The following is a 22,071-nucleotide window of genomic DNA, read 5'->3' as shown; positions in this document are numbered from 1 at the left end:
CAGAGTCTCTGCAGAAATCCTTTCTGTTTAATACTACTTTATTTCCAAAATGCTCAGCGGCTTTAATAGTTACCTTTTTGCATGCGGCGTAATCTTTTCTTCTATGTTTGTGTGTGTGCAGAGAAGGCAGAGGTGTGTCTTTTCCAAGGGGTGACAGTGCTGGGCCCAGGCCAGTCTCTGGTTCAGTACTTTGAGGGAGAACTGTGCTACACTGTCCAGTGCCTGCATCATAAAGATCCAGACTCGGGTTATTATGCCATGGAAATCACCTCTGTCAACTGCTCCCAAAAATGTGGACCAGTATGTATCCAATGGAGCTTTAATCTCAGGTTTGACTGGTCACTTGATTGGTCAATATTCTCTTATCCAATCAATCGTTGATCAGGCAATTTCCTGTGTTAGTTTCATAAGGAGAAAAGCACTACATGAAAAGCCTGTAAGTATTGATTTGACAGTGGTAGTAACAGACTCTCTGTGAAAAATAGCCCCTTATTCTCTCAGCTGGGAACTCACTGAAACCAGAAGTTGATTGCTACCATAATTAACCTTTACATTTACTGAACTTTTACTAAGAGTCAGCTCCAAAGTAATTAATAGCATCTCATGTGTGGCCTAATAGAGTTAAAACAGATGGCAAAAGAAGTTATGTGAAAACTTTTCAGCAGTTTGCATATCACAGCTATATTTTATTTGAGTTAGGCTTTCCTTTCCCTCCCAATCTCCAATTTATAGTTTGGTTGAAGAGGAGATTACCAAGATTTTCATTTGACTACTGTCTCTGTATTCAGTGTATTTAAATGTGAGCAAAATCCTGAAGTTTTATCTCAACTGAGGCATTTGCGCCACATCTCATCCTGTTATATTCTTTTTTCTGTTGGTCCTCCTTTCCTTTAACTTTTCAGCATCAGGTGTATGTACCATCTACAGACCCTCAGGTGTGCTGTGGTTCCTGTAAAAATATCTCCTGTACTTTCACTAATGAAAACGGGACAACGGAGCTTTTCACTGTAAGAATGAACAGATCCACATCCAAGTGCAATTAAAGCAAAATCTTTAGCAGTGCAAATTCTGATTGTGTGTGCAGGCAGGGAGTTCCTGGGTGGAGAACTGCACACGTTACGACTGCATGGAAACTGCAGTGGGAGCGGTGATACTTGCCTCTGGGGTGGTTTGCCCACCTTTCAATGATACAGAATGTATTCAGGTTAGGACCGCTACTTATAATCTATATCTAAGTATGAGTTTAATGATGCCTCATTTTTTATCTAAAGTTGCTCAGTTTGATATTTTTTCTTATATATTAAACTTTTAGTATTTCTTTCCTATCTTCTTTGCAGAATGGCGGTGTTGTTCAGAGCTATGTGGATGGCTGTTGCAGGACATGTGAGTCTTTAAATTTATTCAGGGCTTCTGGTGTCGCTTTGAGCAGTCAATTAGAGGGGTGAGCGCCTTGTTGCTTGGCAGTGGATGGGCTTATTGGCTGACTGGTTGGGGGTGTGGCCTTTTGTAGACGGTGAACATAAAGCCTGTTGGCCTATGAGTACATTTCACAGTCCCTTGCTTTCCCTGGTGTCCCCAAAACCTTCTGTTGACATATTTAAGAGCTACCACAGCATAAACTGAAGAAATACTTGCTGAAAACCTCAAGTAATTAACTAACCAATACATTCAAAGGGATATACTACACTACACTCACAACCTCCTGAAACTGTACTTTAAGGGTGAACACAACTGAACTATCTTGATGTTTGGAAAAAGTTTGAGTTAAAGTATCTTCTGAGCTATGTGGATGAAATTTGTAATAAACATAAAGTGGTGAGATTTCCTCTCTCTTTGGATTCAGCGTTGCAGCCTTGCCCGCTTGCCTGCTTAAGCAGTTATTCTTGCTGTTTGGCCAGTTGAGGTGTTCACAGTGAGCGTTTTACCGCTGAAGATGTGAGATGGTGCAGGGGTTAGCATTCGCCCTGCTGAGCTTTGTAGTACATCAAATGACTGCGTTCCTTGGCTGGCTGCCCGGAGTGACCCAAAAAAGATGCGACATCCATGTGCATGCCGGCCGCAATGATTCCATCCGCTGTGTGTTTGTGTGTGACATTAAACTGTGCTTTCTGAACAAAACATAACCTTGTGTTCTCCTGACGTTCTTTGAACCGGACGGCTGCGGTGCCAACGATGTTTCCAGGTTCTGGAGTGGGTGTTTTACCATTTACCGTTAATCCTGTAACGCCTACTGGTAGTACAAACTGTGACACAGGTACCACCATCTTGCACTATTCCGACTTCTTTGGCATCCTTGCTCTCAGTGACTCATTCCCTTGTGTTTTCAAATTCTGAATGTGTACGGTGTAAATGGTTTTTTTTTTTATGTCTTTTTCAGTGTCTGTGTGTCTTATCTTGTCATTTCCTCTCCTTTAAACACAATATAACCTACAAAGCATTTTAGGTTATTTGTAACAGAAAGGCCTTAATAAAATAAAAATTGCACTTCTTGTGAAATAATATAAGCTTCAGTAATGCACACACAAATGTTTAGAAGAAGCACTTCTGTTTTTTTTCATGAATTTCAGGCCCACACAGAATTCTTTGAAACTTTGATTGGTTTAAAAGTAAGGTTAAATTTAGGTCAGTAGCCATTCAGTGGAACTGTGCTGGGGGACCTGTGTCCCACACCCCCACCCATCACCCAGCTGTCAATCAAAGTAAGCGCCTACTGCTCAGCAACAAAGAGCCAAAGTGAATAGGCATTTCAGTGTGTATGTGAAGTCTCTGTAGTGTAATGATTAAAGTGCATTTGAAAGTGAGCATATTATCATTACTGTGTGCATTCACAACAGTTTGGTGTATATAGGCTTCTCTAAAAATATCTGGTGTGTTAAGGATCTATGATTACTCTGAGGATCCTATATTTCTTCCTGAGTGTTAGTCTGTGTGAAAATCTCTGCAGGTAAAGAGGACGGCAAGACATGTAAGCGGGTGGCCATCCGGACTACCATTAGAAAAGATGATTGCAGGAGCAATGCACCGGTGAGAGAGAAAAGAGACATTCACTTGTGAAAATGAGGAGTCTGTGAAAGCAGAATTTTAAACACATTTAGTAGTTGTGGTTGTGTTTTGTTTAGTAAATATATGTTTTTCATTTGGCAGGTTACAGTATATTCCTGCGACGGGAAATGTCCATCAGCCACCATATTCAACTTTAACATCAACAGTCACGCCAGATTCTGTAAATGCTGCCGTGAGAGTGGACTGCAGACCCGCTCCGTCGCACTCTACTGCTCTCGCAATGCCACAGTCGTGGAGTACAACTTCCAAGAGCCTCTGGACTGTTCGTGCCAGTGGAACTAAAAACAGCTGAATGAGAGCAAGACAAGTGAAGAGAACGTCTAAATAACAGGGTGGGGTAGGGGGATATCTGAATATTGTTTTACTAATGGACAAAAATGAAAACCAGCCATGTCTTTTTTTTTTGTTGTCGTTGTCTTAATACACTTTACAACACTGACTTTGAGTCATAGTTGTAACTAAAAGATATGAGAATAACCGATTTAAGAGGCGGATTGTTTTTCAGATAGTTTTCTCGCACTTTAGCCTTATTTTCTGTAAGTCCTGCAGTGCCAACCCATTCAGCTTCTAGTGCTTTCAGCTGATGGTACCCTAAGATTTTTATCCTACAGTATATGAACATGTTGTTGCGTTTTTAAATAGCTGTTGTGTTTAAACACTGTATGTGAATTTTGGTTTGTCTTATAAGATTCATTTAGCCTTTATGCTTTGTTGTCTTAGAAAAGTTGAATTTCTTTCTCAAATGTGATTTTGCTTTCCTTTTAGTTTTTACAGTAGTTTAATAAAAGATTTAACAGTGCTGTTGTCTAAAACTGTGTCCTCATGACCTGCTATGTTTTTATACTCCCTCCACTTTCTCTTTCATTAAACCTTTATTACACACATACTTATTCTGGTTCAGCATTAATAGTGCTGACACATATTTATGTCTCACTTTTCAGAGGTTATTGCTGAGTGGGAGTCACCTCTTGACAACAGAAGCCCTTAGTAAAGTCAGCTCTTTGCCTGTCAATCATTTCTCCCTTTCACATTCCTGTCATTCCACATGGGCCAGCGCTCCCACCACACCCCACCTCAGAGCCAAACCATTCTTACCACTGCAATGCTCGGAGCAATTTGCAGCACATGCTTATTTTAGAGGTTAAATAAAGTCGTGAAAACAGTCATGAACTGTCTGCTCTAACCGAGTGGTTGACCGTTACTTTAAAGGTGTGAAGCATGGCGGGCGGCTTTGCCCAGTGAGGACATCTCAATTGCTCATAAAATCCCATCACATCTTTTCCCCTCAGTATGCCCCACATGTCCATCTCTCTACTTATCCCCCTCCTCAGGAGTCCAGCACTGGAGTGGCCGTGTGCCCATGGTTGTCATGGTAAAGTGCTCTTATCCCGACAAAGAGGCAGAACAAATTGGGTTGAACTAATGCACACGCAATCTCTCTCTCCTCCTACAAACCCAGGAAGACTGCCTCCTTCTTCACTTGAGGCTTGCTTCTCGAGGGAACTTTGGCTTCGAGTGCGCGCTAAATTCAAAGTCTTGGCTCTGCGTAAATGTGAAGTAAAACTAAGAGACTCCCCCCAGGCATTAACACGTCGAGGCAGCTGTAACTGAACTAAGTAAAACCTAAAAGGTTTCACGAAAAAAAATGAAAAAGTTTCAACCCGTTCACTTTTCTTGTTCTTCAGTTTTACGTCAGCGACCAAAATAGTTTGGGACTTTCCACAACTGATGTTTACGCACAGCTGGCTTGGATTTTCTTTTTGTGCGACCAATGGCTGACGAGAGGAAGGATCTGTTGTGTCTGGGCGTGGAAGTGACTGCATGTACCCATGTGGATCAGTGACACTCCTGGAAGGTGTGCTAAATGAGATGGATTGAGATTCCCAATGGGTCAAACACAGCGCCTGTGGCTACTAGCAAGTTTATGTCAGGTAAGGTAACCCTGCACGTAGCAGTTATCTGTAAATAAGTTAAAACTGCATTCTGGGTCTTTTAAGCTCAGTTATTTTCCTGTATCAGTAAGATTTAAATATTACATAACGATTTGGGGCGCATTCAATTATTCAGCAGACATTTAATCCCTTTCCCTTTCCACAGGTGGTCTTGCTAACCTGTGAAAAACATTCAAACACTGTTGAGGTTGAAGTTCTTTTTCAGCCCTTTAGTCAAGATCCAGACAGCTACAGGATCACCTGCAGACCTGCAAGTAACCATCTGGTAAGAACATTAGTAAGGGTGAAAAAAAGCTGTGAAAGTCTTGTTAAGTTTTGTTCGTTTTTATAAAGTTTACTCTGTTCTCACTTTCTGTCACATCTTTGCAGGTATATGTGAAGAGCTTCAATAACTCAGAATGCTCCCATCACTGCAGGATATTATTGAGAATGGTTGAGGATCAGAAGGGGTATAACATCACGCTGAGAGCCAGCAGGTGTGATGCGGTGCTCGAGACAAAGACCTTTCACTTCCGTGAGTGTCTGTGAAGTCTGAATCCAAACACCACATGTTGTATTTCTATCATGTTTAATAACGTTAACACCTCATCCCCTTTTTGTGTCTCAACAGTTCCAGTGTCCACGTCCTCCTTTAATGTATACAGCACAACCACCACCGCCCTTCTGACATGGAAACTTCACAGGCTGCAGACCCTGTCCTCCATAAGCCTGTACAACACACACACAGAAACTGTCGTGCACATCTTCAACATAAACTCTTCAGAAGTAAAATCCCAGTATACAATGAAAGGTTTGCAGCCGGGCACACGCTTCAAGGCCAAAGTCACAGTGACTACATACCTCAAACAGTTTAATATGACCTTGAAGCAGAGACTCAGAATTCGTCTGGAAACAGGTATTGTGAACATTAGTAATCCTGTGATCGCATGACCACAGCTCAATTATTAATCTTTAAGTGACTGCAGTCAGGAATTTGTACTGTAAGCTGATTGTAATATGTTTCTCCAGCTCAGTGCCCACCTGGCTGGATTGCCATTGGGGGAAGCTGCTACATTGTGAGAAGAACAGGGTTGACCTGGAGTGATGCACTGCACAGATGTTCAGACCTTGCAGCAGGAAGTCATCTGGCTAACCTGAAGAGCCTGGAAGATCTGTTTTTTATATCTTCTTACCTCCTGTCCCAGAACAACTTGCTGCTGCTATGGACGGGACTTAATGACCAGCTGGTATGCACGAACATATTTTAAATCACTTTAATTCTAAAAAGCAGCATTTATAATGACTTTAATTTTTCATTTTTGTCATGAATAACTGAGCACTTAGTACTTTAGAGAGGATTTTCTAAAAACAAAACAACATTTTGATTAAATATATTGAAAAACATGCACTTAAATATCCTCCAGGGTTAGGTGGTTGTGGAACGTGTGCTGCATGACATTATATTTAAACTTTTTTTTCTGCATAAATACAATTTCTTTGCATAAAAGTTTTTCACACTTGAAATCAAACACAAACCTTGTGAGGAAAAAAACAGGTTTTGCATTTAGGTAATTATGAATATGTTTTTATGACAAAAAGCAAAATATGCCTAACAAGGGAGGTCCAAACTTTTCAAAAATATTCCTGGTAGGATTTTTCTAAAGTTTTGTTAAAATAATTTAGTTAGAAAAACTCTGCAAGCCATCGCTGAAGTGCTGGATATCGCAAGGGGAGGTTTTTCACAAAACGTTGTTCACTTTCACAATGCTTCACCGCAGCACGTAACATTCAGAGGGAAAGTTTGTTTTTCATACTTAAATGGCATTCGACTCGTGATGTCTGCCTCTTTCTTGCCCTACAGGAAGAGGGCCGACCTCTCTGGTCTGATGGCTCATCATATAACCGAACAAACACTATGAAGACTCTGCTACCAGCCAACCAGACGGACTGCTTCGCTTTCCAGAGGAATGCCACGGGGCCGGGATTCTTTCTCACTCCATTCTTCTGTAGCATCCCCTTACCCTTTATCTGCCAATATCAAAGTAAATAACTTGTGCACGAGCTGTTTATTAGCCAGCATATAATATTTAACAGTAGTTGTAATGCATAAGTCATATGCAATATATAATTTGGGAGTATCACCACACTTCGTTTGTGATATAGCTCAGCACTTACAGATTCAAACCATGCAATTTGCGAGCACTTCTGCCACTTATTTTTCTTTTCAGGGTGCTAAGATATTGCTTTTTTCCTTCTTTACAGCACGTTTAGTTCCTGCCTCATTCTCATTCGACCTGGTTCAGGTGACAGAGGACCTGGTAGAGCTTCGTTGGAGTGATCTCTCACTCTGTAACTCACCTGCTCTTTCATCATTTGAGGTATTCCTGCAGTACCAAGAGGAAGAATATGGAGAGTGGGATCCAAGTGAAGAAGAAAGGAAGCAAGAGGACCAAATGGGCACAAAGAACCAGAGCACGCCTAAAAAAATTGTAAGGGTCCCCATTTCGATCTCTTCTAGAGGCGTAACTTTAGCAGGTTTATCTCCAGGAAGCATCTACTCCTTCACCCTTCAAGCGTCTCACCCTCCTGGCTTCGCTTGGAGCTTGGGACAAACACAAATTGCATATACTAGTGAGTGTATTGATAACCACTTACACAATTCAAAGGACATTATATTAATAGAGGCTGACTTTTAATATTTACACTGCCTTTCTTACAGGACCTCATCCTGCTCAAAATATCACTTTTGGTCCCATTACAGCCAGTCACATTAGCATTCATTGGATGCTGCCAGATGTGTCATTTGTGGCTGGCTGGACTTTTGTTGTACGATATGAAGACATGTCTTTGAAACAGGATGGTGTAGTTGGCATGGCAAACATCTCCAGGTCATCTGGGTTGAGGTCCTATACTGCAGTAATTGGAGGGCTGGAATCTCACAGGAAATACAGGATTGAAGTCTACACAGTTACTGAGCATGGGATAGGGAGCTGTGGACAGGCAACTCTAACTGTAAAAACTGGTAAGCATGTAAATGTTGGATTCATGAACAATTTCTAAAAGCTTGTTGTCCAGTAAGTACTGTCTGGTGCTATGCTCTACCTATTTTTAAATTATATTCTAGGAATTATCTTGTACTTTTTAACAATCGCATGGCTTATTTGAAATCTCTGCAAATACTGACAAGATAAGGTAAATGCAAATGGAAACTTTACAGAAAATTGAAGTTATTCTACACATTAGTTGCTCATGTAAGCAACCTTTAAGTCTGTCCAGTGTACTTAAGCATTGCTGTGAAGTGGAAGACAGTATTGTGATGCCAGTGTGATTCATTTCACCAGAGTAAAAGGCGCAAAGTGTCACAAGTGAAGATGGCATGAACGCAGACTATTGCCTTCTCAAAATATGCATCTTATTAAGCAGCTAAATAGCTTCACATCCAAGTGGGCTAGTTTCAGTTTGATTTTTAGTGCCATTCCAACGTTACTTGAGAGGTTATTAATTTTTTGCATGTGTTTACATCTACTCATCAGCATTCACTGATGATCCTGTTGGCAAATATGATTTCATAGATGTGTTTCTGACTGCTTTGCAATGCTCTCCTAAATAATATGGGCAGTATAGATTTTTTTTCAGTACAATATTAAATGAAATGGTTATGTGCAGGTATGCATAAGTAATCATGTAGCTTTTTAACCTCTGACTTTCAAATAATGCTGGTTTTTACTTCTTAGCGGTGAAGGCTCTCAGTGGTCTGGTAGTGATAAGCACTAGGAGCAGAAATCTGACTGTCTGTGGCACCCAACCACCCAGCGATCCTCCAGACGGTTACTTTATCACATCCCAACCTCTTGACAATCCTACTGCTCCTTTGTTGTGGCTAAACCACTCCAGCGCATATGGACACTTGATAAATGGATCCATGTGTTTTAATTTGGGCACATTTACTCCTGGTCAGACGTATGAAGTTGGAGTTGTTGCTCTGAAGGGAAATGACAGGAGCAAGAGGTCCAGCGTCATACACACCACAGGTAAGAGAAATAATAAAAGTGTCCAAATAGATGTATTGCAATTTTTTATTATCTAAGATACTCCACTATCTGTCTTTGACTCTTTTTGTTTGCCTTTGTGTATATAGCTCCTATGCCAGTGCAGGTAGCAGTGCCTGTCTCGGTGGGTACAAACTATGCACAACTGTACATCCAGCATCCACAACTGGGTGTGATGGATGGCGTAAAAGTGTGTGCGTGTCCTGGAGACTGGGATACTGTTTGCAAGGGTTTGGGCAACTATCTGTGTGACTGGTACTCCCTCACTGCTCAAGTTCATCTCATAAACCTCAGCAACCTCAGTCCGGGGTCACCGTACCAGCTCAGAGTGCACAGCACGAGCCGAGAGCAGTTGGGACCACCATACTACAGCCGCCTCTTTAGAACAAGTGAGTTACCTCTGTCACTACGAGCACATACAAATGCATGCACTATTCAGAATGCGTGTAACAGCTGCACTTAAACTACTCCTACCTGAGAGGTGTCAACACAAACACAGAGATTTAAGGCCACTTTAATTAAGATAGCTTAGTGCAACCCTTGACTGCAGTGGAGCTGATCATATCATCCTATTTCACATAACTAAGATAGACACATAGAGTCCAGATGGTAAGTAATTGGGTAGATATACATGTTTTGTTCTTCGAGCTCTATGCTTCAGCAAATTCAATTTGAATCAAATAATGGATAAGGCCACTAAAATGTCAAGTCACCGATTTAATTTGAGAAAGCTTATTCAAGTATAAAAAGAACTCAGTGAGCTACAGTGCATCTCTTTGATCAAAAGTTCCTGTTTTATTAGTGGGTTAAGTTGAAACTGCAGTATTAACAGATGATGACCAAAGTAGGTCAGGGCTGACTGAGAGAGCTGCCCCTCAGGCAGAGGTGGAGTAGTGTGTAAATATGATGAGGAAAGTGATTAAGCGAGCAATGAAGCTCAAACAAAGACAAAAAAAATTATGCTTTTTTTTTATATAATGCATGTGCACAAAACTGGAGAAACACAAAGAAAAATGTGTTATGGATGATCTGAAAAACATTTTTCAGGCAATTGTAAATACATGTAAAAAAAAAACCCAAACACTTTATGTCTGTACAAAACATCACAAATGCTCGCAAATATCTTTGTCAAAGGTTAAGAGAAGACCTCATCATAAGACCCCCCGAAACACAAGAGGCAAACTGCTGTTCAACCCAAATGACAGAAAAGCCACATTACACATCAGAAACGCAAGAAAACAAAATTAATGTATGACTGCCGATATTCTGAACACTATTTCTATTCATTTATTGTAACTGTCCTAATTCTTACAGATGGATTATATGAAGAGAGTCGTGCAAAAAAAGTCAAGCTACTACTTGCTGTGTATCCTCGCTCTGTAACAAATTGTTGAATGGCCCATGATAGAGGTTAGCCATCTAAGTATTCCTGAGGCGGTAGCAGATGTATTCCCCAATCTCTTTTCTTGTTTACTGTTTGTGGATGGTGGTTGCGTTACCGTAATCTGGAGAGGGCTTATTTTCTTTTGCGCTGCTCATTTGGCTTCACTTAAAAGCAGATTGTGCATCTTCATCATGTCATGGAGATAGCAGTAATTCAATTTCAAATGTAATCCATCCTAATCTTGGCACGACTTCACTGTTTCTCTCTCTTTTTTTTTTTAGATTTTTAGTGATAACATTTAATGTTTTAAAAAGATGCATCACAGAGGCCGTGCTCAGAACTGTATGATAGATACTGTATTTTGATCAATCAATCAATCAATCAATCTTTATTTATAAAGCACTTTTCATACAGAGAAAATGTAGCACAAAGTGCTTTACATAGTTAAAAGCAGCCCACCCCACCCTCCAACTCACTCCCCACACTCTCAATACACATATATCCCCCCACCCCCACCATGATCCCTTTGTTTGAAACTTCATATCACACTATAACACAAATTTTCTGTGGAGTTTGGATTTTCTAAATGAATAAAATCTTTAAATCTGTTTCTAAAACATTGTTGGCATAAAGTATTAGAACTTTTAATAATCGTTACACTTAATGGTATGTCATATATGCTTTGTAACTTTAGGTCTGGCTCCTCCTAGCAGAGTAAGGGAGGGTCAGGTGACAGATACATCCATTAAGCTGCTTTGGGATCCTGCACCAGGCCAGGATCACAGCTACGAGGTCATCTGTCTCAACTGTGAAAGCTCACAGAAGGTAAAAATACAACAACAAAAAAAGCTCCCTGTTTAGGAAGCATATCAACAGAAGCCTTTATTTGATTTCCCCGACAACTTTTCAGTGTCTGGTTTGATAATTAAATCAGAAGTTTTCACACCCACTGAAATAAATTTCCTCGAGTGTTGCACTAATCAGAAGTAGCTTCAGGGGAGACTTATGGTAAACAATAATTGGCATGTTTTTAATGTATTCAGTATAAATATATACACTTCTGTAAGAAATATAATAAGGGTCTGGGTCAGCTTTGCTGGTTATCTGATTTGTGTGCTGCAGGTGCAGAAGGTGTTGAGTCAGAGTGCAGTATTTTCAGGTCTTACTCCAGGCTCGCTTTACCGATTCGAAGTACGGACAGAGAAGCAGTCCTTTACTGACAGTTCACCAGTTACGATTAATATCACTGCAGGTAAATACAGACACACAAGTACAAGCACGTCTCTGTCTCTCTTTCCTAATAACTATCACTTTCTGCTGTGCCAGCTCCCAGCCCAGTGGAGGTCTCTCTTGTCAATAAAACCACATCATCCATATGCATTAGTTGGAGTATGTTGAGGGGATTGGTGACTACACTCATCCTGTCGATCAAAAACAGAACAAGCACTCAGGAGCTGATCACATCTTATCAGGAGCCCAGGTCAGTCTCCGTTCTTCTCAGCCAGTACACAAATTACTGCGGGTTTATGAGCCTGGCGTTTCAATCATCAGATCGAAACTACTTAAAAACACCGAGTGCTAAAGCTGAGTGTGTGTACACAGATTATTCTGCTTCAAGTGCCTCGCTTCTGGAAGCCAGTACACAGTTGAAGTTATTACCATCAGTGGGGACAGAAGAAGTAAACCTGCTACTATGACCCTCTGTACTAGTAAGTGTTCAATCGAATAATGTTGATGAAGTACAAAATAGATGAGCGCAAATAAATTCAAATGTATTCAGAAATAGCACGTATTAGATAAAGAAGAGAAGAAAAATTACTTCTATCTGCATTTGTTAAGGTTCACTTCAAAGGTAGACCTGAATGCAGACAGAGTAAAATCAAGAGTGAACTTTATCTAAAAACTGATCATCAGAGTCTATAAAAACAGCAAAACACACAATAGACAGCCAAACAGAGCAGAAGGCCGGACTATATTTACACTGAAGACTAACAGGGCATCGCCGATGGAAGAGGAATGAAGCACAGGCAAGTAATCAAGACAGTCAGACTGGAAGTAAAACACAAAACAAGACACCAGAGAAAACCAACTATCAAAGTAAAGCAGGAAACAATCCAAAAGAGATGGAGACAACAAGACTCAGACTAACATAAAGGCGTAAACACAGAAACTAAACCCACATAGCAAGCAGGTCTGGCCCAGATCTGGTATCAAGCCGGCACTGCTGGCGGACTTCTGGCATGATAAGACATATGTCATCCAGATATGGGCCAGGCCTGACATAGATGGCACTGTCTACGTGATGGCATGCCATATCTGGCTCGATTGTGGTTTGGTTTATGTGGCCCAGGCCCATAGAAAACAGGTCTGGCCCAGATCTGGCACCAAGCTGGCACTTCTGACTGTCTGGTTTCATGGCAGAGTGTATGTCAACCAGATGTGGGCCAGATCTGGAAATAATGGAACTATTTATGTTCCTATTTTAGTTAGAAGACCCAAATGCCATGTTGCAATACTATACTGCTATGGTAGCCAATGTTTCAAATGCAGATTTGACAGGTTTGTGAGTGTACACTTTATCCAAAACCTAGTAACGGTTTAGTCATCTCTGCCAGTGGGTGGCTGTAGCTCAGAGTGGGTCACCTACTGATCGGAAGGCTAGTGGTTCGATCCCTGGTTTCTCTAGTTTGCATGTCAAGAGTGTGAATGTGTATCAGTGTAGTTAGAAAGCACTCAGTTAAGAAGAGTGTGTGTGATAGGGTGAATGTGGCATGTTGGATAGACCACTTTGAGTAATCTGGAAGACTAGAAAAGCATTATATAAGAATCAATCCGTTCACTGTCTGAACAGAGTTTCGTCTGTTATTTTTGCACTGTTTTGCATGTTCTGGCACATGTTGTTATTACATGCCTTGATTAAGGTATGCATTAGGCTGACATCTGGGGCCAGAGCTGAAACTCAATTTCAGTTAGTTAATTATCAGTTTAACAAAACGTTATCACAACAATCTAATTCATCATTAGAACAACCCTAAAGCAGAAGCAGGAAACATAAACTTAATAATGTCACAAAAACTCGAAATTACTAAAACAACCGCAAAATCAAAGCTGAATATACAACAGAAAACAGCAACTCAGAATAATCACAAAACCACACGACAATAACAGCATTTCTACAGCAAATTTGGGTAAAACTGTGTAAAAATTAAACATTTTGAAATCGCTGTGTTACAGCAACCAATGCATCAAAAATGATTTAGCTCATTAAAGTAAAATAAATTCATACAAAACAAAATATATTGGAAAGGTAAAAAAAATATATACTAAGCAATGGAACAACGAACTTAAACCAATAAAAATATCCAAAAAAGTACAGAAAATATTTTTAATAATGTAATACTATAATCAGTTATGTTGCATATAGAATTAGGTCCATAATTTGTTGGACAAAGATACATTTTTTTTGTAGCTTTGTCTCTGTATACCATTAAAGTGGATTATAAATAAAGTCAAGATGTGATTGAAGTACAGACTCTGAGCTTTCATTCAAGAGGTTTAACAAAAGCACTGCATTAATTGTTTTGGAATTACAGACATTTTTATACATAGTCATCATTTTTAATCACCAGTCTGTAATAATTAACCATTATAATGCTTATTAGCTACAGTAAACATTAAAGTAATTGATACTTTTGGTAAATTTAGCCCATCTTTTGATTGCCTTGTGTTCAAATGCATGACTTTTACTTTTAAAAGACTGTTTTTATACTGCAGTATTGCTACTTGCACTAGAGTCTCAATACACCCTCCACCACTGGTGCTCGGTCGTATCCAGTGTCGCCCCCTGCTGGTTTAGAATGAACTGAACCAGTAAAGAACACAGAAAGTTTAACTTTTTAGGTGTGAGTATGTGGTGTCAAATGCTAACAAGCACCTTGTCTCAAGTTCCTGAGGTGCCACAGGAAGTGACTCTTTCAGAAAACGCAGTGACGTCTGTGTCTGTCACCTGGAGACCGCCACCAGGACAGGTGATGCAGTACAAGGTAAGACATGCACAGCAATGCACAAGTCCAGAGGTAGAGGCAGTACGAGATGCCATGGTATATTGGTATACTGATTCATACCCCCAAAATATTGATTAATATGATTGATAGATAAAAGTACATCACCTGGGTCAGGTTCTACACTCACCTGTTGTTACTAAGCAACTGCTGTTGGCACGCCACGGATTTGGTTACTTCAGAGAAATATGACCTCCACAGAGCTACATCCAGGAAGAATGACCAAGCACATTGCCGACACACAACAAAAGTGCTCACTGAGTTATTATTTAAAGCAGAAAATATGAGCAATATTTAAAATGTTGAATAAAAATAGACAGAAATATAATCTGTTATATTAGTTGTTTTTGTTTTTGTTTTTTTCTCAGCTTCTTTTTGGCCTGCTGTCTGTAGACAGGAAGTCATGGACCGAGGTGCTTGTCCAAGGCACAAGTTGTGAGGTGAAGGATCTGATCCCCGGATCAGATTATGGGGTTAGCGTTCAGAGCGTACTGGGCTCAGACTCCAGTCATGCGGTCCACAAAAGGTTCAGCACACGTGAGTGACGCAAAAGCATCTAGAAACAGAGACGCACCGAAACAAGAGCACTTTCCAAAACAAGAGGCAAAAATTCTAAATTGTCTTTCAGGCCCAGCAGGAATACACCATCTCTATTTAGATCACCTGACCTCTTCTTCTGCGTCTGTGAGCTGGGACAGTGCACATGGAGAGTTTGACTTCCACCGAGTGACTGTGACCAACACTTTAGTCACGTCCACACTCACCATACCCAAGGAGAAGCAGGTTGCTGTGGTTACAGGGTTGCTGGGTGGCTGCAGCTACAACGTGACTGTTGAAAGAGTGAAAGGAGTGACAGCAGGACGCTCTGCGTTTCTGACTGTAACTACAGGTAAATGATATCACAAATGATGCTGGTCAGCACCTCCACCCCGTTCTTATCACCAGCCTTGATCATGTCTTCATAAATGTTAGAAACTCTCTGCTAACATTGTTTTCCCCTTTCATGTTCTTCTTGAGTGCCAGCCCCTGTGCAAGGATTACATATCACAAACCTATCTGCATGTGCCTTCTCGTTGCGTTGGGAACAGGCAGTAGGGTGTGTGGATCATTACCAAGTAAATCTGCTACCAAACCAAGGAAATATCACCATGCACCCCGCACGTGACGGATACATTCAGGTACACACATACTTAGTTAGACGCATGCTGTTTTAAGGTTAAGTTAAGAAATGTACCATAATTGTAGACGCTGGGACAACAAGCGTGTAAAAAGTTCACCTAAGTATCATCAAAGCCTTTGTCATTTCACCAAAGCAGTGTTTGAGTAAAAGGAACAAACTCAGAGTTGCAGTAGTGTTGTAATATTAAAGTGAAAAAAGTACACACACATACACACATAGATCTCTTGACCAGTCACATTCCGGCTTCTACCGGCAGCCAGGTGTCAGTTACCCCCCAAAATGTAACCTGACACACCTCAAACCACACACATAGACAGTACACAGAGTTGAGTAATAGATCTCATTATTTGTTAAGTTGCCCTCTTGAGCTCAACCCTGAATCATTCATTTGCTTAAGCAGCTCTCCTGGAGGGAGAGACCAGTGGGAGACTGTTAGCCTTGTGCTAATGAAAGGACCCACTGCCCTTCCTTGTAAAATTCCAAACATTTTGGACTACCTCAAGAGCAGGATCTTTCAGTATTTAATGCCTGGATGACTAACCCTGTAACCTTCATTAATGCCATTAACCAGCAGCTTCTAGACTCGGAGTCATCCCTGTCCGGCTCACTGGATTACCTGTAGCCCACTGCTAACATTTGTGCACTAATTCTGGAAACAGGTATACTGGTGAGGCCTCTAACCTGCTGTGACTAAACTAAAGCTAACTCGAAAACCCAGCATGGCCTTCTTCTCAGACATCCTACTGCTCACACTGTGCCTGGGCCAGGTGCATTCACAGGTAAGAATTAGACAACGGTTACATGGCTCTGGTGCACACAGTTATTTCTAAACTGCGCACATAGATATGTTATGTATGTGTAACAGTAATACACTAACCATTCAGAGTCACGTTTTAGCTTTACAAATGAATGCACATGCAGTAAGATCAATTTTAAAGCACCCTTTCTTTCCGTGTCTGAGTGTTTAGTCATTTTTCTGAAAGGTAACACACTATCCAACACCTTGATGTCACAGATGCTACAACATGCACTGAAGCAAAAAAGCAGTGATGCGGGAAGCAGAGCTCGTCTGTCTCACAGATGTTAAAATGGAAACAAGTGCAACCACAAGCTGTCATCCATTCACTAATACCCACCTTCAAATTGATTTAGATGGATGAGGAGAGGTCTGGTAATTCTGTCATAGGCAGCATAATGGAGTAAAATAATGGAGTGAAAATTGCATGTATTTTGTCATTTAGATGAATATTACTGCAAAAAAACTGAAGAAAAAAGACAATAAAAGACAAATGAAAAGACAATAAAGGGATTACTGCTGCATGTGTTGTCTAAAAATGTTTAAGCAATTTTTCAGCTGTCTATAATTTTAAGCAATAATGATTTTGCATAAAATCCAGTTTAAAATCCATCAAACAAAAATACATTTAGGTTTTAAAAGAGAAATAATTGGGAAGTAGCACGTTACATTGCTGATGAGCAAGTAGATTTATTTATTTTTCTGCTCCCACAGGCCGATGTGGTAAATGTCAGCCCCAAGACACAATACACTGTAACAGTCACAGCAGCATCCTCCTCGAACATCAGCCCTGGAGTCAGCCGCATGATCAACAGGAATGGGAGCGGTAAGACACACACACACAGTTTGGTGCTGTTTGTGTACGTTTTGTTTTTTCAGATGTTAAAGCACCATCAGGAACTCGTTTTGTATTTGCTCACTGTATATATATATATTACACACACACATACACACTGAGGAAAAGGGATTGGCACAGTGGAGGTGTGTGTATAAATGTGTGTGTGTGCCTACTTTGCTGTTTAATTCCTTTTAGGTAACTTAAGCCTGGGCTTTTGAACCACAGGATGAATGGGTCTGCAGTGAATGTCAGTGAAATGCCACTGCTGTGTGAAGCCTTATTCATCAGGGTTCAGCCTAAAACACCCTTCATGCAGACCCAACACACACACACCCACACACACTCAGAGGATCAGTCTACAACAGATAACAACACCATTCTTCAGACGACACAGTAGTCTGTCGGGTAGATAATACAAAAGTTATTAATCAAAACAAGTGTACTGAGTTTGTTTTGTTGGTGATGTTTTACACAGGAGAAGCCGAGGGGATTAGATAAGAGATTACATATTTGAGCCCACTGAGGCGCCAGTTGGCTCAAGTACAGATCATTAACAAACATGTAATATACAGCTATTTGTGTAATTTTTAGATATTTTTAGTTTACTTGTGTTCTGCTTATGTTTACATCATCTCCTCTCCTTCACACGGCTGCCCTCATCTTCATCAGTTCCTGGTCCACCTTCAGACCTAGACGGAGATGCTGTCGGCTCTAATGGCATCATGCTTTCCTGGAATATACTGCCTAATGCCAAAGATATAGATGGATATGTCATAAGGTAGTTTTTCAAGATCTTCTTTGGAAAACTGTCTAAGATACATACACTATCATAGTTTAGTATAGTCAAAAGTTTTGATCTCACATCTTATGTAAAAGTGCAGTATAATCAGCAACATGTACTAAACAAGTGCTAAATACTTATTGATCTGTCTATATCTCTTCTATGTAGTTTTTCTGTCACGTTTACACATGTTGCCAAAAGGGATGTCGCAGAATACCTTCTGCTGGACAACCTATACAACATCAACAATGATCACTTCTTCACTTTTACAATTTTCATTTATTGACCGTTATAAATGCAGATGCCAATATTAGCAGCAAATAGCCAGAAATTGGCATTTGAGGTGTTCGAGATACATGTCTACAGTACAACCTGGCTTTTTTGTGCAAAAATGGTTTGAAATACTTTCCTAGGGATTATTTTTAATGTTAAAAATATATTACAACAAGACCTTATTACTATATGTTAAAAATTCAAAGATCAGCACAGAGCTAGTTACCAGTTTTTGGATTAATGTAGATCAGTGAAATATTCACCTCATGAAGCAGCTGTATAGCTGGTTCCATAGAAGAGGGGCCTGAAAACTGAAGGCTCTGCCTCCCGTTGTACTTTTAAATAATCTAGGAACAACAGGTAAACCTGCAGTGCGAGAGCAAAGTGGGTTGATATGGCACTATAAGGTCAATAAGATAAGTAAACAAGAAATATTAAGTGTAGTTGAGTAGAGTTTGACAGTTTTGCATCTGACCATATATTGTATTTTCATTCAGTTGCATAAATTTCATAAGTGTGAAGTTGAGATATGATGATCTTAACTAACTGGTTTCTTACTGCAGGTACAAGGAGGTGTGTCCTTACCCTGACCCCGCTTTCACACAGGTGACAAAATACCTGGATATACCAGAGACCCTGATCACTGACTTTACTTCAGGATCTACCTACCACATTCAGGTAGAATATAATAGTCAGAATTAAATTAAGTTTACAGTCAGATTGTTTGGTGAATTCACTATAAACAACAAAACAAAATAAAACTCATTCTCGGGAACTGCTCCAACTTACCTGTTTTGACTACAAAGCTGTGGCCCAAAGGAGTTACAGTGGCAGGGGTTCAAGTCTGCTCCACACCATTTCTTTCGTGTCTTTCCCCCTTTTCCTGTCTAGTCTCTGGAGTCTTATCAAATAAAGGCTGACCTAGCAAATTTTGTTTAAAAAGTCCCAGATTGAATCAAAACAGAACAAGCTGTCCTGCAGGGATACTGCACATAAAATAGCTTTTGAATATGAGTTTTTATTATGTTAAAATGAATTGATTAATAGATATACTTCTGGGAACTGTGATCATTGTCCCTCTTAACAGACCTCCTTGAAACTGCCCCCCTCCCAGCATGTGAGTGTGTAACTATGTGACAGAGGATCAGATTATTCTGTTGATCTGGCTGAATACTGGTAATTGATCCTGATCCTGATTGCATTATTAAACAGGTAAACAGATCTATGGATGAGTCTTGGCTCTTTCCACTATCTGTTGTCAGTGAGCTTGAATGCGATCATGCTTAAAGGTTTTCAGAATTCATTAACCCGCTATGACCTTCATACAAATGGACGAGACACACTTACAGATTATAGCTGCACATACTGCATTTATCTGTGTGTGTTTGCACGTATAATGTTACTAAATTTTACCTTTGAGTTTGCTAGACCTCTAGACCCTACGCACAGCTGAGCCCATAAGCAAATTCGTATTTCTTCCTCAGCCTATAATAGCCCTTATACTCTTGTCACCAAGTGTATAAGGGCTATTATTTCCCCACAGATTTCTCAATAAACAAATAGAAAAAGCATTTGTGCCACAGATTAGCGTTTTAATGAAAGCTGCATTGTTGCACTGTATTTTTACAAGGGCAAAAATCTCTTCTGCTCTGTCTTTTTCAACAGTAATTCCTCAAAGTAAAGCCCATTGAGTTTTTCTCTAAAGCTGAATATGAGATAGTTTTTCCTCAACTTACCTATTTCTGATGTGAAGCTGAAAGCATTCAGTTTAGAAAGGCACGGATACAGCCATTTGTCATGTTGGCATAAAGAATGGAAGTCGAATAATAAAGAACAATCTTGCATGTAGGCAAGTGGTAAACAGAAAAAGTGAAAAACAAAACAAAACAACTGGAACCCATTTGATGTGTAAGGAACTGACAGAGAACAACGGCGTGATTTCAGATATGAATAAAGGAGGAAGGTTTAGTCAAGAACAGGTGAAGCAGGTGTGAGAGTTAGGTGACAGGAAACACTGAGAAAATCTGAGGACATGAGGGTTATGTTTAGCTCACCTGTATTGTAGTGTTGCACCTAGATCAACTGATCCATTATGTCCATTGCTTGTTTAATTATTCTGGGGTTACCCTGTATGTGCTTGGCTGCTGATTGGATGACACTGACACGAACCAGAGAAACGCCTGCAGCGCCCCACTGCTAACCGTTTCGTGGCAACAAGGTAGAAACAAATAACTGAACGCTGTTTTCTGATCTCAGGCAGGAACGAAATACATTTTTGCTTTGTTCTTTTTTAAGATAAGATGTCAGTTCCCATACTACTCCAGTACAAAACTAAAATCCATTTAAGTGGCTCCACAGTTGACCTGATAAATTGCTATTTAATTTTGATCCCACCTTAAATCACTGGAAAAAATTCAAAGACTTGAGACTGTGTTGTGATCTGTTTACATCTACGCTATACAATGAGATATATTTTTGTAGAATATATATCTCTGGGATCTCTGAATCAACTCTGCTACGGCAGCTTGTTCCAGCAGCCTGAGATTAGCACATGACTGGGAGATGATAACTGACAGGAACATGAATTAATCATTATGCCTACCAACACTTCCTCTCTCTCTCTCTCTCTGTTTCTCTTTAGGTAGCAGCTATATCTCCATTTGGAGTAGGAGCATTCAGCAAACCTTTATACATAAAGACAGCAGAGTCCCGTGGGTATTCATGCACAAGCACACAGCCTTGCACTCCGATCCAAGCGTCTCAACATCATAAAAAAATAACATGTGCATGTATATTTCACTGAATTTGCATGTGTATTCACATCCTGCAGCCCCTGGCCTGGTGACCAATCTCACAGCGTATGCTCATAACCACACCTTCGTCGTCCTTACCTGGTTCTTGCCACACCGCATCAATGGCCTCATCACAAAGTTCGCCGTCAAGGCCAAATTTGCTCGTACTGGGCAGATTGTCCGTTTGCTGGAGGTCAATGCAGTGGACATCATGACTGTAGCCCTGCCTCACTGCAATGTACTGTGTTTTTCCTTCACCCTCCTTCTAAACTGTGCTGTTATTGCCAAGTGTTTTTGTTCTATACTACTTTCCTGTCAAGATGATAAATAGCACAAATGCACAAGGCCGACCGTCTTTTCTCTTTCCTTTTTTTCTTAAATGCACTCTCTCTTTTTATCCCGCATGATTTCATGTGTCTAGGATGCAGCCGATATCCTGTCCAGTGCGACTCTCAGTCCCTTGGAGATAACAGCATCATCGCCACCCATCACCCTCTCTGCTGTGCCCCCTGCAGCCTCTTGGAACGTACCCATATCAGTAGGAGTTGATCAGCTACGACCTTATATTGCCTATCTATTTGAGGTGTCCGCCTTCACCTCTGAAGGAGAGGGACAGGTAGCCTCCACTATGGTTCGCATGCCAGAATCAGGTGTGGAAAAAGAAGTGTGCAAACACTTTAGCACTAATTAAGCTCGTATTCATATTAGCACTGAGGTATGAAAACAAATATTCCTGCTTGTGCAGCTCCAGAAGACCCGCCACAAAACTTCTCTGTATTCAGCATGACGTCTCGATCATTCTCTGTGTCCTGGAGCCCTCCCAGCATCACGACAGGAAAGTTCTCCTACGTACTCTACCTTCATGGACCCACAGGTGGATAAATGTTGACTCAGAGCAAACACAGCTACATGCACACATAATA

At 40.5% G+C, this 22,071-nt stretch overlaps 2 protein-coding genes across 3 annotated transcripts in view; both read left to right on the top strand.

Moving 5' to 3' along the window:
• otogl (otogelin-like) overlaps positions 1–3,926 on the top strand; it is a 28,926-nt gene extending 25,000 nt beyond the window's left edge. For both annotated transcript variants that reach the window (XM_042225247.1, XM_042225248.1), the window contains 6 exons: positions 122–300; positions 903–1,007; positions 1,085–1,204; positions 1,338–1,383; positions 2,945–3,024; positions 3,145–3,926. In XM_042225247.1, coding sequence (XP_042081181.1) covers positions 122–300; positions 903–1,007; positions 1,085–1,204; positions 1,338–1,383; positions 2,945–3,024; positions 3,145–3,345 — 731 coding nt within the window. In that variant the 3' untranslated portion in view covers positions 3,346–3,926. The remainder of the gene's footprint in view (positions 1–121; positions 301–902; positions 1,008–1,084; positions 1,205–1,337; positions 1,384–2,944; positions 3,025–3,144) is intronic.
• A 545-nt stretch (positions 3,927–4,471) lies between these two features.
• The window catches only part of ptprq (protein tyrosine phosphatase receptor type Q), a 47,511-nt gene continuing 29,911 nt past the window's right edge, over positions 4,472–22,071 (top strand). The window contains exons 1-25 of the mRNA XM_014337042.2: positions 4,472–4,994; positions 5,161–5,280; positions 5,385–5,529; positions 5,626–5,910; positions 6,024–6,241; positions 6,856–7,036; positions 7,257–7,625; positions 7,714–8,016; positions 8,729–9,025; positions 9,133–9,432; positions 11,122–11,252; positions 11,550–11,679; positions 11,754–11,907; positions 12,030–12,136; positions 14,373–14,470; positions 14,857–15,025; positions 15,117–15,377; positions 15,506–15,666; positions 17,179–17,290; positions 17,972–18,080; positions 18,920–19,034; positions 20,998–21,067; positions 21,187–21,386; positions 21,570–21,798; positions 21,894–22,022. Coding sequence (XP_014192528.1) covers positions 4,950–4,994; positions 5,161–5,280; positions 5,385–5,529; positions 5,626–5,910; positions 6,024–6,241; positions 6,856–7,036; positions 7,257–7,625; positions 7,714–8,016; positions 8,729–9,025; positions 9,133–9,432; positions 11,122–11,252; positions 11,550–11,679; positions 11,754–11,907; positions 12,030–12,136; positions 14,373–14,470; positions 14,857–15,025; positions 15,117–15,377; positions 15,506–15,666; positions 17,179–17,290; positions 17,972–18,080; positions 18,920–19,034; positions 20,998–21,067; positions 21,187–21,386; positions 21,570–21,798; positions 21,894–22,022 — 4,438 coding nt within the window. The 5' untranslated portion in view covers positions 4,472–4,949. The remainder of the gene's footprint in view (positions 4,995–5,160; positions 5,281–5,384; positions 5,530–5,625; positions 5,911–6,023; positions 6,242–6,855; positions 7,037–7,256; positions 7,626–7,713; positions 8,017–8,728; positions 9,026–9,132; positions 9,433–11,121; positions 11,253–11,549; positions 11,680–11,753; positions 11,908–12,029; positions 12,137–14,372; positions 14,471–14,856; positions 15,026–15,116; positions 15,378–15,505; positions 15,667–17,178; positions 17,291–17,971; positions 18,081–18,919; positions 19,035–20,997; positions 21,068–21,186; positions 21,387–21,569; positions 21,799–21,893; positions 22,023–22,071) is intronic.

The sequence above is a fragment of the Haplochromis burtoni genome, unplaced genomic scaffold (assembly GCF_018398535.1).
Source record: "Haplochromis burtoni strain Fernald_Lab_line unplaced genomic scaffold, NCSU_Asbu1 Contig_164, whole genome shotgun sequence".
NCBI lineage: Eukaryota > Metazoa > Chordata > Actinopteri > Cichliformes > Cichlidae > Haplochromis > Haplochromis burtoni.
Note: the sequence above shows the minus strand (reverse complement) of the source record. Positions and strands in the feature narration are given on the sequence as shown.